General features: G+C 37.5%; 6 protein-coding genes and 2 non-coding genes across 8 annotated transcripts; 4 read left to right on the forward strand and 4 right to left on the reverse strand.

Moving 5' to 3' along the window:
• The first annotated feature begins 223 nt into the window (after window positions 1-223).
• Window positions 224-2,599, forward strand: LOC18021229 (RHOMBOID-like protein 4). The gene is made up of 6 exons (XM_006403591.2): window positions 224-729; window positions 1,109-1,272; window positions 1,385-1,548; window positions 1,634-1,878; window positions 2,040-2,166; window positions 2,275-2,599. Exons 1-6 carry the CDS (start codon window positions 380-382, stop codon window positions 2,395-2,397), a joined length of 1,173 nt encoding a protein of 390 aa, XP_006403654.1. The 5' UTR covers window positions 224-379; the 3' UTR covers window positions 2,398-2,599.
• A 129-nt stretch (window positions 2,600-2,728) lies between these two features.
• On the reverse strand, window positions 2,729-2,800 carry TRNAK-UUU. Its single transcript has one exon. It is a non-coding gene; the product is annotated as a tRNA-Lys (tRNA).
• A 1,177-nt stretch (window positions 2,801-3,977) lies between these two features.
• Window positions 3,978-4,049, reverse strand: TRNAK-UUU. Its single transcript has one exon. It is a non-coding gene; the product is annotated as a tRNA-Lys (tRNA).
• Window positions 4,050-4,261: 212 nt separating this feature from the next.
• LOC18021230 (late embryogenesis abundant protein 37) lies at window positions 4,262-4,915 on the reverse strand. The gene is made up of 2 exons (XM_006403592.2): window positions 4,765-4,915; window positions 4,262-4,645 (listed from the first exon to the last, which is right to left on the reverse strand). Exons 1-2 carry the CDS (start codon window positions 4,824-4,826, stop codon window positions 4,351-4,353), a joined length of 357 nt encoding a protein of 118 aa, XP_006403655.1. The 5' UTR covers window positions 4,827-4,915; the 3' UTR covers window positions 4,262-4,350.
• A 1,329-nt stretch (window positions 4,916-6,244) lies between these two features.
• LOC18021231 (gamma-tubulin complex component 4) lies at window positions 6,245-10,625 on the forward strand. Its single transcript, XM_006403593.2, has 16 exons — window positions 6,245-6,541; window positions 6,621-6,918; window positions 7,034-7,170; window positions 7,255-7,353; window positions 7,576-7,696; window positions 7,770-8,042; window positions 8,233-8,313; window positions 8,393-8,476; window positions 8,631-8,717; window positions 8,811-8,866; window positions 8,992-9,174; window positions 9,318-9,543; window positions 9,643-9,731; window positions 9,816-9,969; window positions 10,070-10,192; window positions 10,285-10,625. Exons 1-16 carry the CDS (start codon window positions 6,384-6,386, stop codon window positions 10,339-10,341), a joined length of 2,226 nt encoding a protein of 741 aa, XP_006403656.1. The 5' UTR covers window positions 6,245-6,383; the 3' UTR covers window positions 10,342-10,625.
• A 177-nt stretch (window positions 10,626-10,802) lies between these two features.
• LOC18021232 (actin-1) lies at window positions 10,803-13,337 on the reverse strand. The gene is made up of 5 exons (XM_006403594.2): window positions 13,218-13,337; window positions 12,604-12,673; window positions 11,900-12,293; window positions 11,207-11,820; window positions 10,803-11,132 (listed from the first exon to the last, which is right to left on the reverse strand). Exons 2-5 carry the CDS (start codon window positions 12,661-12,663, stop codon window positions 11,067-11,069), a joined length of 1,134 nt encoding a protein of 377 aa, XP_006403657.1. The 5' UTR covers window positions 12,664-12,673; window positions 13,218-13,337; the 3' UTR covers window positions 10,803-11,066.
• A 197-nt stretch (window positions 13,338-13,534) lies between these two features.
• LOC18021233 (60S ribosomal protein L36-2) lies at window positions 13,535-15,027 on the forward strand. Its single transcript, XM_006403595.2, has 4 exons — window positions 13,535-13,637; window positions 13,779-13,883; window positions 14,284-14,483; window positions 14,831-15,027. Exons 2-4 carry the CDS (start codon window positions 13,782-13,784, stop codon window positions 14,865-14,867), a joined length of 339 nt encoding a protein of 112 aa, XP_006403658.1. The 5' UTR covers window positions 13,535-13,637; window positions 13,779-13,781; the 3' UTR covers window positions 14,868-15,027.
• A 474-nt stretch (window positions 15,028-15,501) lies between these two features.
• LOC18021234 (histone H4) lies at window positions 15,502-16,039 on the forward strand. The gene has a single exon (XM_006403597.2). The coding sequence runs from the start codon at window positions 15,619-15,621 to the stop codon at window positions 15,928-15,930; it is 312 nt and encodes a 103-aa protein (XP_006403660.1). The 5' UTR covers window positions 15,502-15,618; the 3' UTR covers window positions 15,931-16,039.
• Window positions 16,040-17,773: the final 1,734 nt, after the last annotated feature.

Here is a 17,773-nt window from a genome sequence, read left to right on the forward strand (position 1 = left end):
TAAATTCAATTTTCCGTTACATAAATGATTTATGATAAATCCGAGTTCTTCCTCTCTCTTTTTTTTTTTTTTTTTAAGTCACCAAAACCGGAAACATACACGAACAAACCTTAGTTTATTACTGGTAGGATTAGGAACCGTGTGATGTATATTTGGTGAAGACCGTTGACTAACTCTTTCCTTTTCTTCTTTTCAGACACAAACTGCAAAGATATTTTCCTTTTTGTGTCGATAACTTGCTTTAGCTCCCAAAGTCCAAACCCGATTAAAAACCCCATAAAAAGCAGCAAAAACGAAAAAACCTAATTTCTCTCTACAAAAATCTCAAACTCAAAAATCTCAAATTTCGTTCAAAGCTCGAACTTTTGTAATTGCTTCCATGGGAGAGAAAGATTCAGAGACAGCTCCGATTTGGGGAAAAACCCAACAGAGAGAGAACAACATCGAGCCAATGGATGTAGAATCGTCTTCTCTATCCGGGCAGCAGCAACGATCGCAGAATCAGAGTCGAGGTTCTTACGAAGAACGAGGAAGAGGAGTTAAGGAGTTTCGGAGCTGGTACTCTTGGCTCATACCGTGTTTCGTGGTCGCTAACGTTGTCGTGTTCGTGATTACCATGTATGTCAACAATTGTCCGAAGAAATCTGGAGACTGTTTTGCCGGTTTCTTGGGTCGGTTCTCTTTTCAGAGCACAAGAGAGAATCCTCTTCTGGGTCCTTCCTCTCTCACGTAAGCTCCTACTTCTGTGGTTTCCTTTTTGCTCTCTGTATCCTCCAAATAAATCACTGATTTTGACCGTGTCAATCCAAAATTTCGTAGGAATTTAAGTAGAAAACTTCAAAATTTCTTAGGATTTTGAAGAAAAAATCAGAAATTTCTTTAGAAGTTAACCAGGAAATTTAATGCTCTACTATAGCTTGGAAGAAGTAGCTGATTGCTTTTAGTGTGGGTCAGCGATGTGGAAGATGTCAAATATTTATGTTGAATTGTAGAAGAATTTGGAGTATAATAAGGGTAGAGTATAGTATAGAGACAATGTGTTTTTCTCCTCCTCCTTTTAGTCCTCCTGATATTGAGATTGATTTTGGTTACGTTTACTTGCAAACAGGTTACAAACAATGGGTGGATTAGATGTAAGAAAAGTGGTTAAGCGAGATGAAGGATGGCGTCTACTTTCTTGCAATTGGTTACATGGAGGAGTTGTTCACTTACTGGTGAACATGTTGACTCTTTTATTCATCGGTATACGTATGGAACGTGAATTCGGGTTTAGTAAGTACTCTCTACCTCCTTAGATCGGTTAGTTGTTTTTGTGAAGACACTCTTTAATGAAATCTGTGTATAACCTATGTTTGTTTCCTTTTTTTGTTGTTGTTGTTCTCAGTACGGATTGGATTGCTTTATTTGATATCTGGCTTTGGAGGAAGTATATTGTCAGCTCTTTTCCTCCGCTCAAACATCTCTGTTGGAGCATCTGGTGCTGTGTTTGGTTTACTTGGTGGAATGCTCTCTGAGATCTTTATCAATTGGACAATCTATTCTAACAAGGTACCTATTATTTATTACCTTTTTCTTATATAATATTAAAAGTTGGAACTTTAGGATTTATATTGGTTGCCTATGCTTTGTTTAGGTTGTGACGATCATAACTCTTGTATTAATTGTGGCGGTAAACTTGGGACTTGGTGTGCTCCCTGGAGTAGATAACTTTGCTCATATTGGAGGGTTTGGTACCGGTTTTCTTCTTGGGTTTGTGCTCTTAATCCGTCCCCATTTCGGATGGATCAACCAGAGATACGCTCCTGGAGCTAAACCGCACAAGTACAAGACGTATCAGGCCATATTATGGACCGTCTCTCTTCTCCTCTTGCTAGCTTGGTAAGTGTTACATCATTTTTACAATATAAATCAGAATGTTTTTGTATCCTATAGTAAGAACTTTATATACTCATTTTAGCCTTGGGATTGCGTAAATGATGTTGTATTTTTCAACAACATGAGAAAATATATAACACTAAACCGGTTTCTTTCCTTGTCAGGTTCATTGCTGGTTTGATCTCTCTGTTCAACAATGTCGATGGAAACAAGCATTGCTCATGGTGTCATTATCTATCATGTGTTCCAACTTCTAGGTGGAGCTGTAACCGAGAACCAGCCTCCTGCACAGTAAAATTCTTATAGCCATATTCATTCTCCGGTTTCTCAGCCTCAGATCGAATCTCACTTTCAAGGTATCTAATCAACATTTCTCTGTGTTTTTTTTTTCCCCTGCAGACTACTCAATTAGGAAACCAATTGAGCATAACTTGTTTGAGGAACGGGAAATCAGGATCATACATTTTGGCAAATCCCTCGGATTCACGGATTAATAGCTTATGTGTGCAGCTTTGCCGTTGATTTACTGGTTTTAGCACACACACAAACTCCATTGTATCTTCTCCGTCTTTAATTCTTTCTTGCTTATTATGATGTGTATATTTATTTATAGGAGCCATTTATTGAACAATATTTGAGTTTTCAGATCTCTGGTAAATTTTCCCATAGTCGTGCTTGATCCTAGTTTAGAAGAAAATTCATGATACGAATTTATTTTTATTTATCCTGTGCAAGACAAACCTCTGTGAATCTTATGTTTTTTTTTTTTTGTGCCCTGGCCTGATCTATGAAGTCATATTTGCTCTGTATAATATATACTTTTGAACACATAAAAAAAGTAAAAAGCAATATTCGCCGACTGTGGGGATCGAACCCACGGCCACGGGATTAAAAGTCACGCGCTCTACCACTGAGCTAAGTCGGCTTCGATGCTCTTGTCGTAATTTACAATGATTACTTCGTAAATCATTTAAAATGGATTGCTTGAATACAATTTCAGATCCCTACGTCATTGTGATATTTTAGCTAGATATATCAAAAGATTATGGAATAAATCTGTCAGCTTAACCGTCCTGTAGAAAGTCACTCTACTAATCATGGATACCTTAATACCTATATACATATTGGAAATAAAAATCCACCGAGAACCAGCCTCTTGCACATCAAAATCATTATAAAACCACTTTTCATACGTGAAATGTCTCTAATGGACATGTGTTATTCTTATTTTTTATGCAGACGAATCAATTAGGTATCCAATTGAGAGTAATTTGTTTGAGGAACGAGGAATCAAGATCAAATATTTTGCCCAATCCCTCGGATCCCCGAATTAATAGCTATGCCCTCTGTGTGTGTACAAAACCAGCAAAACAACAACAAAACAAACACACTCCATTGTCTCTTTTCACCATCTAAAATTCATCCTTGCTTATTATATGTATATTTATAGGAGCCCTGTTGAATAGTAATACAATGTTTTACTAAAATTTACCTGAATATTAGATCTCTGATTTACCTGAATATTAGATCATAACACGTATTTGTTTTTATACATAGAGAAAAACCTAGTGTATGACCAACTAGATTTTCATTTCTCTTTGTATCAAACGTTATGTTGTGCCCTGATCTTTACACCTATATATGTTTTATATGTTTTAAGTACGAGACATATAAAACATAGTCTACAATTTACTTTTGACCAATTTAAAAAAAAAACCCCTTAAAATAAGGAATCGCCGTCTGAGGGGATCGAACCCTCGGCCACGGGATTTTCATTTCTCTTTGTATCAAACGTTATGTTGTGCCCTGATCTTTACACCCATATGTGTTTTATATGTTTTAAGTACGAGACATATAAAACATAGTCTACAATTTACTTTTGACCAATTTAAAAAAAAAACCCTTTAAAATAAGGGGTCACCGTCCGTGGGGATCGAACCCTCGGCCACGGGATTTTCATTTTTCTTTGTATCAAACGTTATGTTGTGCCCTGATCTTTACACCCATATGTGTTTTATATGTTTTAAGTACGAGACATATAAAACATAGTCTACAATTTATTTTGACCAATTTTTTAAAAAAAACCCCTTAAAATAATGGGTCGCCGTCTGAGGGGATCGAACCCTCGGCCACGGGATTAAAAGTCACGCGCTCTACCACTGAGCTAAGACGGCATTCATGCTTGAGAGTGCTTATATATTAAATAGATACTACGTTTTAAAACTGTAGGGATTTTCCTGGCTTGTGCATATGTATATAATGAATAGTATCTAAACAAGACGTGACAACTTGTTTATTGAAAGATTCACCACATAGAAAACAATCATTAGAAGCAATCTTGAACATAATCATGTTGCTAATATATATGAGAAGAGGCACCGAGGCAAAAGATAATGTGCCAATACTACTTAGTTCACGGTTCAAATTAATGAACTAGAATTAATAGGAAACCGCACATGTAGAGATCATTTTGGCTCACAAGGCTTTTTTATTCCCGTTCAAATGCATTGACCGTAGCTCAACCGCGTCGAGCTCTCTTGGAAAAGTATCAGGCCGATAGAATCCTGTTTCCGGATCAGGCATCCACCATAACTCTTCTCCTCTCCTCGTTTTAACATCACTTTTAGAGGTTGTCACAACGTATGGATCTGCCATGGTTTCAGGTCGGTAGTATCTGGTTTCACAGTCTGGTGTCGATGATGGCTTCTCTTGGCTGCTTCCCATTGCATATGACATTTGAGAGGATTTTTGGATCAAAATGTATCTTCTCCTACAATAATATAGAACAAGGAACTGTCATTATTCATTCCATTTAAAACGCCATATATTCAAAAGAATTAAGGAAAAAAAAAACTAATATTCTAGGCTATACAAAATGGATTGACTTACGCTACAATTATGTTAGAGAAACTTTTGAGACTGAAAAGCGATCGAGGCATTAATCCCATCATAGTTTCTATGGGAAGACAATATGTGTGATGAGAGAATTTCTATAGAGACTAATTTATGCTGTACATAGAAGATATATGTTGGAAGATATGGCTTTGCTTAGTTTATAAATGGGAATTTGCAACTAAGATAATTTTGTTTTTAACTAAACTAATATACTTTGACTTTGTAATGTCAACTACTATAGATTATGTGAAAAATCAAACTAAATATTGGCAGGATCTGTTAAAAAGTAATATATATATATATATTATAGATATAGAATGGGATATCTTTGATGGTGAATATTGTAAGAGAAGTGGTAGTCCTTCGCTCGATCGGACGTCAAATTAAAAAGCGACATCGAAAAAAAAAACAACCTGGACAATGAACTTACGTTGCTTAAATTTGCAAGAGTTTAAGCGTACGTGCAAATTTTTAAAATTAAGTTAATATTTGAATATTTGATAAGGGTGAACTACTAAAAGTCTAAAACTTAAAGAATACTTGTTTTGTGCGTGAACTGGTCTAATATATTAAGCAGTGAAATGGTTCGGTATGTCCAAGGGTCAACAAGAAAATATATTAAGAAGTGACGGTTGTATCATTGTATATATGTCGATTCGAAAATTAAAAATTTGGAAGAGCTTCGTGTTGAAGAAGTAAGGTTTGAGAGTGACTCCAAAGACTGAATCAAGGTTCTGGAGGCTAAGTCTTTGGGGTTTCCCAAGAATGACATTGATAACAAAATTTTACAAAGAAGATAATTGGAGCCACAAGACGATGTTTATGCCTTTGAGATAGACAAATAAGTAGTTGGGTACTTGTATAGAAAGATACATTAGCTTCTCACACTTTGCACTCATTGATTTGTGTCAAATCCGGTTTTGATTCCAATTTTGTTCGGTTTATAAAATATACAAAACCAAATGAAAACTGAATGCCATTTGGTTACAATTTCGATTTGGTATGAATAAACGGTTTATTTCATCTTCAGTGTACATAATTCAGAAATCTGCTGAGTTCACTATCGAAAATATATGCAGCGATATCTCTTATTGGACATCAAAATTTGTGGAATGTAAACTTCAACATACAAAAAGATCAAACAATATTCCAGCTCACCTGCTTGCCAAAAAGGGTCCTCCAAATTCCATTTTCTTTTCTTCAAAGTTGTATCCACCAAGATGGTTATCAGTTTCTTTGTATTCTGATTATGTAAACTCATTTTGAAATAAATAAAATTCACTTTTGCCGAAAAAAAAAATAATTTCAATTTTAATTTTCGTAAATAAACCAAATCAGTTTAGTTTTTCTTCTTCGGTTGGTTCCCGAATCCCGATTTTTCCGGCTGACTTCGGTTTGATTCGAATCAGTTAAACCGGATTGGAATGTAAAAATAGAATTGTTTGGCGAGCAGACCTTCTGAATCAGCTGAAGGGTCTGGACTGTGAGAGTAAAGTGGCTATCGATTTCTCACTGAACCACTCCGGCAAATCAATCAGTCCGGCGACTGTGACCGGCATTTTGATCTTCCATTTCCCTCCCGAGATAATTTCGTGAATCTCTTCCTAGTCGCTATGTTGCACGAGCTCCTTTTAGCTCTCTTAGGTTTCACCGGAGATCTTATTGTCGACGAGCGGGAGCAACGGAAAACCCTAGGCCTCGATTCCCCTCTCTCTGATGAATGTACCTTCAAACTCGCTCCCGACATCTCCTTTATCGAACCCAGCGAAAGGTACTCTCTGCTGGTGCTCTCTCTCTCTCTCTCACTCTCTGTGCTTCATGATCTGCAATTGAGCTGATTTTGATTACAGGGACCTGATCGAGAGGTTGATCAAGCTAGGGTTCTACTATCGTGAGCTCGACCGGTTTACGAAGAAATCCCGTAATCTGAGTTGGATAAGGTCCGTAAACAGCGTGCATCCGTTGCAACGAGCCGATGAATTGTCCAAGCAGAGTGGCGAGAAGAAGCCTAGCGTGTACCGTCGAGCCATTGCTAATGGAATTGGGGAGATTCTTTCGGTCTACAGGTCTGCAGTTCTTCACATTGAGCAGAAGCTATTGGCGGAGACTCCGCCTATTCTGGCTACGGTTACGCAAGGGCTCAATAAGGTACGATTACCAAACACATTCATCAGTTGATAATTGAGCTTTAGGATGCGATATGAGTATGCGTTTATTGGATATCCAATGCCATCTTATCTCTGACTTTGTTTTTTCTGTCTAGTTTTTCGTTCTTTTCCCACCTCTCTACGAGGTTATTCTCGAGATTGAGCGTGATGATATTCGTGGAGGTCAGCTTCTGAATGTATTGAACAAAAGGTGTCATTGTGGTGTGCCTGAACTGAGGGCTTGTCTCCAAAGGTATTCACTGGCTTTCTTCCTACAGTAAACTGAAATCATCTTCTCAAACTTTCTTTGATACGATACTCCCATATCCACGTGTAGGCTTCTTTGGCATGGACATCAGGTCATGTATAATCAACTGGCGGCTTGGATGGTCTATGGGATTCTCCAGGATCCTCATGGAGAGTTTTTCATTAAGAGGTAACTGTAGTTTTACGCATGGACATCAGGTCCTGTATCTTGTCATTTTTTGTTTGAAATTTAATGTCGCATTAGTTGTCGTCATGAGGTCTCCTCCTATTATACCTAATAGGTAGCTTCTTTGTGCTTGAGTCGATATATTATGGTTTTCCATCACCTGTAGTTGCACATCTTGGTTTCTGTTTTCCATAAATGTACAACTAATTCCTGATTTTCTTGCAGGCAGGAAGATGGGGTCTTAGATAATCGCTCATCTCAGGAAGAGCTATCTGAAAAGTTGGCTCGTACCTCAGTTCATGAGACATCTTTAACTGATTGGCACTCTGGGTTTCACATTTCGTTGGTATTCCTCATGCCACTTTCTATTTTGATTTAGGTACCATTACTATACTGATGTTTCTGTGATTATATTGCAGGATATGTTACCTGATTATATTCCTATGCGTCTTGGTGAATCAATTCTTTTTGCGGGGAAAGCCATAAGGGTTTTGCGAAATCCTAGTCCTGCTTTCCAGTTCCAGAAGGACAAGAGTTTTCAGCAAACAATGCGTGGCTCCCAGAGGATTCGAGGATTTATGCATAGTGATTTCCCTGAGAGGGAAACTGAGTTGGACGCAGATCTTACAGGAGAAGAGTTGCTTCCACAATCTGAGGCAGACAAGATCGAAGCTATGCTCAAAGATTTAAAGGTACTGGTGGGAAGACTGTATTATGGCACAAATGTTATTGGTAAAAAGTGTATCGATCTTGTTTGATTTCGGTTCAGTCATGGAAAACGTGATCTTTCTTTCTGTTAATGCATAGAACTAGTATTTTCCTTTCTCCTAGGATCACGTTAGGGCTCAAATTTTATGCTTAAATTTATACATCTACTTGCAGGAATCATCTGAGTTTCACAAGAGATCATTTGAGTGCACTGTTGATTCTGTTCGAGCAATAGCAGCCAGTCATCTTTGGCAGGTTCATTCACTTGACAACTTTTGATTCTTTAATCTTTTGGATAATAATTTTTTTTGTGACATTACATTCCCTTTTACAGCTTGTCGTTGTACGTGCTGATCTCAATGGTCATCTTAAAGCTCTAAAAGATTATTTTCTCTTAGAGAAAGGAGACTTCTTTCAGGTAAACAGCATAAAATATCTGTTGGCATTCTTCAATGGAAAATAAGGGTCATTTTATAGCCCTACCGTTTGTTCATGTCCTCGTTTCTTGCATTATCCTCAGCAAAATACCTGTAGACATGTGAACTCATATCTCCGAAACTTTCCGATTTCAGTGCTTTCTGGAGGAGAGTCGCCAGTTGATGCGTTTGCCGCCGCGCCAGTCAACTGGAGAAGCTGATCTTATGGTACCATTTCAGTTGGTATGTGGTTACAACATAAAAGTGTTTTCATGATAAAAAGTTCTGCTCATGTCAAGTTGTTTTTATAACGCTCTCTCTTTTGGAAACACACAGGCTGCAACAAAAACCATTGGTGAAGAAGACAAGTATTTTTCTAGGGTATCCCTACGGTCAGTAACACATCAAGCTCTTAGATTAGATGGATCCAGCCTTGAGCTAGTGTGAAAAAACGCATAAATAATTACTTCTCCCAACTGTTCCATAATTTGGCTGTTTTAACTGCTACTCTCACCAGGATGCCTTCATTTGGAGTCACAGTCAGATCTTCTCAAGCCGACCTGGCGAGATCTAAAGTATCCCTTACCGGGAAGGTGAGTCTTACATCAGAAACCTCTGTGGATGGCTGGGACGCTATTGCTCTTGAGTATTCTGTTGATTGGCCCATGCAACTGTTTTTCACTCAAGAAGTACTTTCTAAGTAAGAATCCTTGGCCATTGCTTGTATCCTTTTTTTTCTTCTAATTTTTCTCACTTCAAAGTTCTTGCATCGATTTAGTTGGCTCTTTGCTTGAACTAAAAATGCTTGATGCTTTTTCTGAGAGCTATAGACTTGTGTTTCAGGTATCTCAAGGTGTTCCAGTACTTGATAAGGCTAAAGAGAACCCAGATGGAATTGGAAAAATCATGGGCTTCTGTAATGCATCAAGATCACATGGACTTTGCTCAACATCGAAAAGATGGTACCAATGGATCAATATCTCAGCAAAGACGACAAGGAATACGACCCATGTGGCGAGTTAGAGAGCACATGGCGTTTCTGATACGGAATCTTCAGTTTTACATTCAGGTAAGGAAACTTACAATGTCTCATAAAGGTTTCAAAGTTGGTGGTCTTAAGCCAGTTTGGAAAAAAACGTCTAAGGTTTAATTCTCTATTTGTCTTAAGGTTGACGTGATAGAATCTCAATGGAAGGTGTTGCAAGCTCACATCCACGATTCTCAAGACTTCACCGAGCTCGTTGGCTTCCATCAAGAGTAAGCTATTGTTACCCTTAGGGTTTAAATAAAGTTTGGTTCGGTTTCTTTGCTAACTCTACTACTTACCTACTACACATGCAGGTATCTCTCTGCTCTTATCTCTCAATCTTTCCTGGACATTGGTGCAGTCTCGAGGATACTCGACAGCATCATGAAACTCTGTCTCCAGTTCTGCTGGAATATTGAGAATCATGAAAGCAATCCAAACACTTCGGAACTTGAAAACATCGCCGAGGTGCAGTATCTTTTCGTATTCCAATAAAACTATAACAACCAATGCTCTTTTTCAATAGTTTTTTTCTTCTAATTATTGTTTTGTTGTTGCGGTTTTTAAGGAATTCAACAAGAAGTCAAATTCCTTGTACACGATACTGAGAAGCAGCAAGCTCGCTGGGAGTCAGCGAGCTCCGTTCTTGAGACGTTTTCTTTTACGCCTAAATTTCAATTCCTTTTATGAGGTAGTGATCTAAACAGAAGATTGTTTTTTTTGAGTTTTTCTTTCTGGTTCGAAAAATTAGAGCTTCAGACTGACTTTTTTTCCCGGTAACAGGCAACTACCAGGGGCTTGTTGAATGTTGTCCGGCAACGCCCAGCTCTTCCATTGTAAATGTTCTGGTCCGAGAATCTCGTTTCGAAGCTTTTTCAGACATGGGCTTGAGGTTTTGCTGTAGCTATGACACGTGGAAAGATTGGTCTGATCTTCAAATCACGATCACATACGCCATCAAATGGAATATGTAATATAGAGATGTGATACTATGATTTGACCCCAAAAAAAGGATGTGATACTATGTAAATTACGTAGGAGACGAGGTACTTTAGGTCAAGTTTTTGTTTGATTATGTGACAATATGAGATATTTGAATATGATGCGAGTTATAAAATTTTCTTTTGTGAAAAAGTTTATTCTTTATGCAAATATTCATGAGTAACATCAAGCTATAGTGTATATACATCAAGCTATAGAATATAGATAGTCTTGGTCGATGTACTGAGTAAGCAGATGATATATGACCACTATTCAAATTTGTCTTCTTCTACACTTAGTACTATCGAATACCCTAAAAATTCGGAAAATTAGATGTTCTTATTCACTCACACGGATGTGTTATCCAACAAAAAGAAGGAAAGAAAGAAAGATAAAAGAAGGAACAGGACAGCATTTTTAACCATACTACAAACAGATACTGTAAGTTCTTCAAAATGTCTCAGAACAGAATATGAAAATATTGAAGAACAAAAACAAAGAGCAGCAGAGAACGAAGATAAAACCCAGTAAGGATAGATTGGAAAACCCCCAGGGCTTCTCCGGAAGCAGACTTAACTTCAAACTCAAAAGCATTTCCGGTGAACAATTGAAGGGCCTGACTCATCATATTCCGCCTTTGCGATCCACATCTACAAAAAGGAAAGATGGATCAATGGACTAGAACTATTCGGTTTAGGGAATGGAAATTGATTGGATTAGCTACCTGCTGGAAGGTACTGAGAGAGGCCAAGATAGATCCTCCAATCCAGACCGAGTATTTCCTCTCAGGCGGTGCAACGACTTTGATTTTCATGCTGCTCGGTGCCAAAGCAGTGATCTCTTTGCTCATTCTGTCAGCAATTCCAGGGAACATAGTTGTTCCACCACTAAGCACAATATTACCATACAAGTCCTTCCTGATGTCCACATCACATTTCATTATGGAGTTGTAGGTGGTTTCATGGATACCGGCATTCTCCATACCGATCATAGATGGCTGGTAAAGAACCTCTGGGCAACGGAACCGCTCAGATCCAATGGTGATCACTTGCCCATCGGGTAACTCATAGTTCTTTTCCACAGCAGAGCTGGTTTTAGCCGTCTCAAGCTCCTGCTCATAATCCAGAGCAATGTAGCACAGCTTCTCCTTTATGTCTCTGACAATTTCACGCTCAGCTGTTGTGGTGAAAGAGTAACCACGCTCAGTGAGTATCTTCATCAGAGCATCTGTGAGGTCACGACCTGCAAGATCGAGACGTAGGATTGCATGGGGAAGTGCATATCCCTCATAGATAGGGACCGTGTGGCTCACACCATCCCCAGAGTCCAGCACAATACCTACAACATAAATCAATCATTTTTAAGACATGGTCTTTGAATAAAAATGTATAAGCCTCTCTGCTGATTTTGGACTCACCAGTAGTACGGCCACTAGCGTAAAGTGACAGGACAGCTTGAATGGCTACATACATGGCCGGAGCATTGAAGGTTTCAAACATGATTTGAGTCATCTTCTCACGGTTAGCCTTTGGGTTGAGAGGTGCTTCAGTGAGTAGAATCGGATGCTCCTCGGGAGCAACACGGAGCTCATTGTAGAAAGTATGATGCCAGATTTTCTCCATGTCATCCCAGTTGTTGACAATACCGTGCTCAATTGGGTATTTGAGGGTTAGAATACCACGCTTGGATTGAGCTTCATCGCCAACGTACGCATCTTTCTGTCCCATTCCCACCATCACTCCGGTGTGACGAGGACGGCCAACAATACTTGGAAACACAGCCCTCGGTGCATCATCCCCAGCAAAACCAGCCTAAGTCCAACACAGAACATATAACTACCTTAGAGATGGATTAGAGCTACATTGTTCATAGGATCAAAGGATCAGCAAAACTGGAATATATATGGTTAAACGATGCTCTCATCCATCTAATGAGTATAAAAGAATCTGATTTTTTGTCTGACCCGAATTAAGGTATAGGAAACAGAGTGATCCACAAAAGATTCATTTTTTGAAATACTCGAAGTTGGAGATATATGTTGGAGAATGTAAAGCAGAAACTTAACAAGCAAAAGATTAAAGATTAAAGCAAGAAAGAAAAAGATCACAATTTGAGGATTACCTTAACCATTCCAGTTCCATTGTCGCAGACAAGGGGTTGAATGTCCTCACCATCAGCCATTTTCTACTTTCTGCAAAAGAAGGAATCATAAGACCACCAATGTGGCATAAACAAGAATAATTAAAACGGAAAGCAATCAATGTTCTCTTTCATATTTGCTAAAACCAGTAAGCAACAACATTATAATAAAGAAACAGAAGACAATTCATTTTCAACGAGTCAAGAAATATAATATCCTAGTGAGACATAATCAAATACTAAAAGGAATGTGTCAAATATTCCAGATCCAGAATCACGTTATCAATTCGATTTTATAATATTATAAACAACACCAACCCGAGAACCACAGTGGAAAACAAAAAATTACACTTAGGCTAGCAAAATTGCTTGCATTTAAGAAAATACCGATCTTTAAAAAACCAATCGAGATTGATTATCAAGAAAATGGGATATTTAGATTCAGCCGATAAAGCCACAAACATACTGACGAAACCCCAGATCGAGAAAACAAATTCAAAAGGAGAGAAAATCAAATGACAATTGACAATCAAAACGAGGCAGAGATATACCGAAATCCGGATCTATTAAACAACAATTACGTTCTAAAATTTTACCGGAAACGGGAGAAAAAGTAGATGAAAGCCTTTCACGAGGCAGGAGGAATCTCGGAGAAACGGAGAAACACAATCGATCAGGAAAGGTGAAATGAGAGAACACAAAAAAAAAAAAAAAAAACGAATGGCAAAGTAAAATATAAAAACGGGTCAAACTTCGAATTCGGCTCACCTCACTTTCCGGTTCAATTCCTATTTGAAAAGACGTCTTTGCCCTCTGTTTTTTATTTTTCTCCCTCGGTCAATTCTAAGCTTTGGTTAAATAAAAATAATCTCTTAGCAAAGCTTAAGACCCAACAGGGGCCCAAATCGTTTGCGGGTTTAGGGTTTCTTTTTTAAGTCTCTGTATATATACATCGCTGTTTTCATTCACCGTCTTTCTTTCGTCTGAACCCCGGAGGAGCTCGATCTGAAGACGAGGTATTACTTGTGATTCAATTCTCTTTACCTCCTGATTTCTATTTATCCCGAAATCTTGTGATGGTTGCGGAAATGGGTTTTCCTTCATTGATTTTGTAATTAACACAAATCTCTGTTTATTTGTCTGTTGTTGATTTGCAGAAGATGACAACTCCGCAAGTTAAGACCGGTTTGTTCGTTGGGTTGAACAAGGGTCATGTTGTCACCAGACGCGAATTGGCTCCTCGTCCTCGTTCTCGCAAAGGAGTATGTTTCTCTTTTGCCTTGTTGTTTATTGAGCTTATATTGTTTTGATTAGTTTTAGTAGTAGTTGCTAGATTGTGATTGTTTTGTTCAGATTGTGCCTGGAACCTAGTTTCTGATTCTGAACCTGGTTTCATGATCTGAAGGGCTCATAAAGTATGGAGATTTGATGTTGTAGACCTGAATTATGTTGCGTTGTCGTGATCGTTATCTTGTGAATGTCCTAAGCTCACTAGACTGTCTTTAAATGTCGAGCTTGCTTCTGCAAAAACCATTTGATCTAGCAATGTCGATGCAAGTATTGTCCTTGTGATTAGAGCTTATTTAACTGATTTTTTGGTATTCCTCTTGCTTTATTTGATGTGGATCTGATTGTGGTAATCTTTGTGATATATGTGGTCAGAAAACGAGTAAGAGGACATTGTTCATTAGAACATTGATAAGGGAGGTTTCTGGGTTTGCTCCTTATGAGAAGAGAATCCAGGAGCTTCTCAAGGTTGGCAAAGACAAGCGTGCTCTAAAGGTAGCTAAGCGAAAGTTGGGTACCCACAAGAGAGCCAAGAGGAAGAGAGAGGAGATGTCTAGTGTTCTCCGCAAGATCAGGTTAATCCCTAAATCCCATTCATTTCTTTTGTTGCTCTCATTTTCAGATTTTCTTTATATACAACCCCTCAAGTTCTTGACTACCTAAGCTTTATATCTACCGAAATGTCATTATTGTGCTTTTGCTCTTTCTTCTTGATGTCTCTTGCTGAAGAATTAGAGCCTAATCTATTGTATAGCCTAGATTCTTATTAGATAGAGTCTAATTGAAAATTTTCATTCCCAACACTCATCCCAGCTAAGCATTTTAAAAAAATAAGCTTATTGTTGGCCTTGTACTTCTTGATTCAAAAACAATGATTTCGTTGTAAAATACTGATTTTGTGATTTTGCTTGTGTACACGTAGGTCTGGTGGTGGTGGTGTAACTGAGAAGAAGAAGTGAGCATCATCTTTAAGTTTGGGATCTCAGATAGAGAAGCTACTCTTATTATGTTTTCATTGTCTGTGATTTAAAGAGTGCTTTATCCATGACCATGATATTATTATGCATTCAACCTAATATCCGCATTTTATCATTTATTTTCAATTACCTCTTGAGTTTATTGAAATTCTGAAAATCAGTATCTGTTATCAAATTGACCAAACTATTTTAGCTATGATCAAATTATAATGTTCAAGAAAACACCAATTTCCGTCAAGATGCGAGCTTAGCAGAGAATCAATCAATTAATTACCACCTTCTAAAAGGCCTTAAACAACTCTATGTTAAGAATTCATTCTTCTCTTTCGTAAACACTTAAACTGTGATTTCCCTTAACCCCTTAATCCTATCACAAGATCTACGGCTCAGAATCGCACTAGGCATACGACACGGATATCAACAGATCCAACGGTACACAAACTCCACTCATGAGTCAACAGATATTAGATGATGATCACGCGGATCGATAATAACAGACGTCGATTGTGAACGATCCGACGACTCAAAATCTCCCAATATTGTTTTACGAAAAAAACATTGCGTTGCAGAAAAAGCATACAAATGCATTCTCGTCTCGTCTCGTTATATATGTAAACCTCATTTCCTCTCAACCAATCATCACACCATCCTAGTTTCTAATCAACAGCAATCGCAAATCAAATAATCATTTCTCTAATCGAAGTTTAGAAACAAAATTAATTGCCCGAGAAAAATGTCAGGCAGAGGAAAGGGAGGAAAAGGATTGGGAAAGGGAGGAGCCAAGAGGCATCGGAAAGTTCTAAGAGACAACATCCAAGGGATTACGAAACCAGCGATTCGCCGACTTGCGAGAAGAGGAGGAGTGAAGCGTATCAGTGGTTTGATCTACGAGGAGACTCGCGGCGTTCTCAAGATCTTCCTCGAGAACGTCATCCGCGACGCCGTTACTTACACGGAGCACGCTCGCCGGAAAACTGTGACGGCCATGGACGTCGTTTACGCTCTCAAGAGACAGGGCCGGACTCTTTACGGATTCGGTGGCTAATTCCGATTGCTTTCAGTTTCTGATTTTGTAAAATCTTTCGATTTCTAGGATTTGCGATCATCGCTGTTTAAAGATGAATGAATTGAAAAGAAAAAAATTATGCATATTTTTTCCAGATGTATCTTGTTTTTTGGTTCCACATTTGATTATCATGAATTTTTTATCACATCAAATTTAATCATAGTGGTAAGGATATTAATTAAATCCAGTAATTAGACTGAAAGACTATGGTTCGAATCCAGCCTTTTGGGCTTTTGTAGCCCAACAGAACAAATGATTAGAGACTCAAAATTTAAATGTTACGATAAGCCTTTAGGGACGAGAAGATATTATAACTCTGTTAGGCTAAAAATTGTGGCCCAACCAAAATAAATTATTAAATTAAAGATTAGAAATGAAATTTTTTATTATGGCAATACATGATGATGGTTATGCAAACTGTGGCTAAATCAATGAAACTTTTAATTGATACTCTTATCAGTTTATCTGGTTGAGAAAGCAACTGGAGAACTACATACTTTGACTACTTTCACCGGTTTATGTTTTTTTTTCCAGCATTTCACCTTCTTTATGCTAACAGCACTTAGTATAATTAATCATCAATGCCACTATTGAGTGTTACTCTCAATTATTTGTTTCTTAAGTCAAATTTTCTAATGAGTTATGGACCCTCTACCTACGACTGTTCCCTGTACTTATACTGTAGCCACCAAAATCTACTTTTTTTCGTTAATCGACATTTCTGATTTTCTCGTTGAAGAGAATAAAGAAAACCAAAAGCAGTGGAGCAAAATGTTTTTGTTTCAGACATTATTGTAGCTGGAATCTTTATTCCAATTTCAATTATATAAGAAAAAGGATGATTCACAGACAATTTCATTCTTCCAATACAGTGTTTGGACGTGTCACTCGTTGATGTCAAAGTCAGTGTGTCTTTCTAAAATAAGAAGGGGGATTTAATTCTCATTTAAGAAATTGTTTAAAATAAGAAGGGGACACCAACAACAGTAAACCCCTACAGAAAATATAATCATTGATTCCATATTTCCATGTGAGGAGTGTTGAGTCATGATCGATTCGTACTATCTAATTCAACTAAATCAAAAAGTCGATATGACTTGCAGGCTTGCAGCATTGAGTTAAAATGCAAATGCCTTACAAAGAAAAAGAAAACTGGACTCAGAAAAAGTTTACGGTATTAAGGGTTTTGATACAATAATCGTATCCAAAAATTGTATATATTTGGTAAAGAAATCTAATATGCATGTTTTGCGAATGCACATACTAATGCCAACTCAAAATTTAGATGTAAAACGTAAATTAACACGAATGCTATACGTAAAGATAAATTTAAACGCTAAATGCATGTGGAGGTTTACAAATCCTATAAATACAGATATAAACATAAAAGCAAACACACAGACAGAACAAAACACGAACGCGAAAAAAAGCAATAGATGCAAATATAGTTAAATGCAAATATGAACGTGATCACAAGAGCTATATGCAAACACAAACGTGAATATTCTATAAAACGTAATGCGAGTGCATGCCAACCAATAAAGAAAATGCAAACACAAATACTTAATGCAAACCCAATTTTATTATTTATTCAAATAAAACCACAAACACAAAGTTTACTCAAACGCGAGTACCAAATAATATTTTTGTAAATATCGTTTGTTCTCTTCTCATATATGTTGTACAAAGAAATTGTCTACCAATAGTTAAGTTAAATTTTATGCGAACGAATTTTTAGATAAAATTATATATAAAGGTTTCCCACTTTTTCTTTTATAATATAAGTCCAAACTTTGAATCTTTTTATACGTTTGGGAAAAAA

Source organism: Eutrema salsugineum, unplaced genomic scaffold (assembly GCF_000478725.1).
Source record: "Eutrema salsugineum unplaced genomic scaffold, Eutsalg1_0 scaffold_16, whole genome shotgun sequence".
Classification (NCBI taxonomy): domain Eukaryota; kingdom Viridiplantae; phylum Streptophyta; class Magnoliopsida; order Brassicales; family Brassicaceae; genus Eutrema; species Eutrema salsugineum.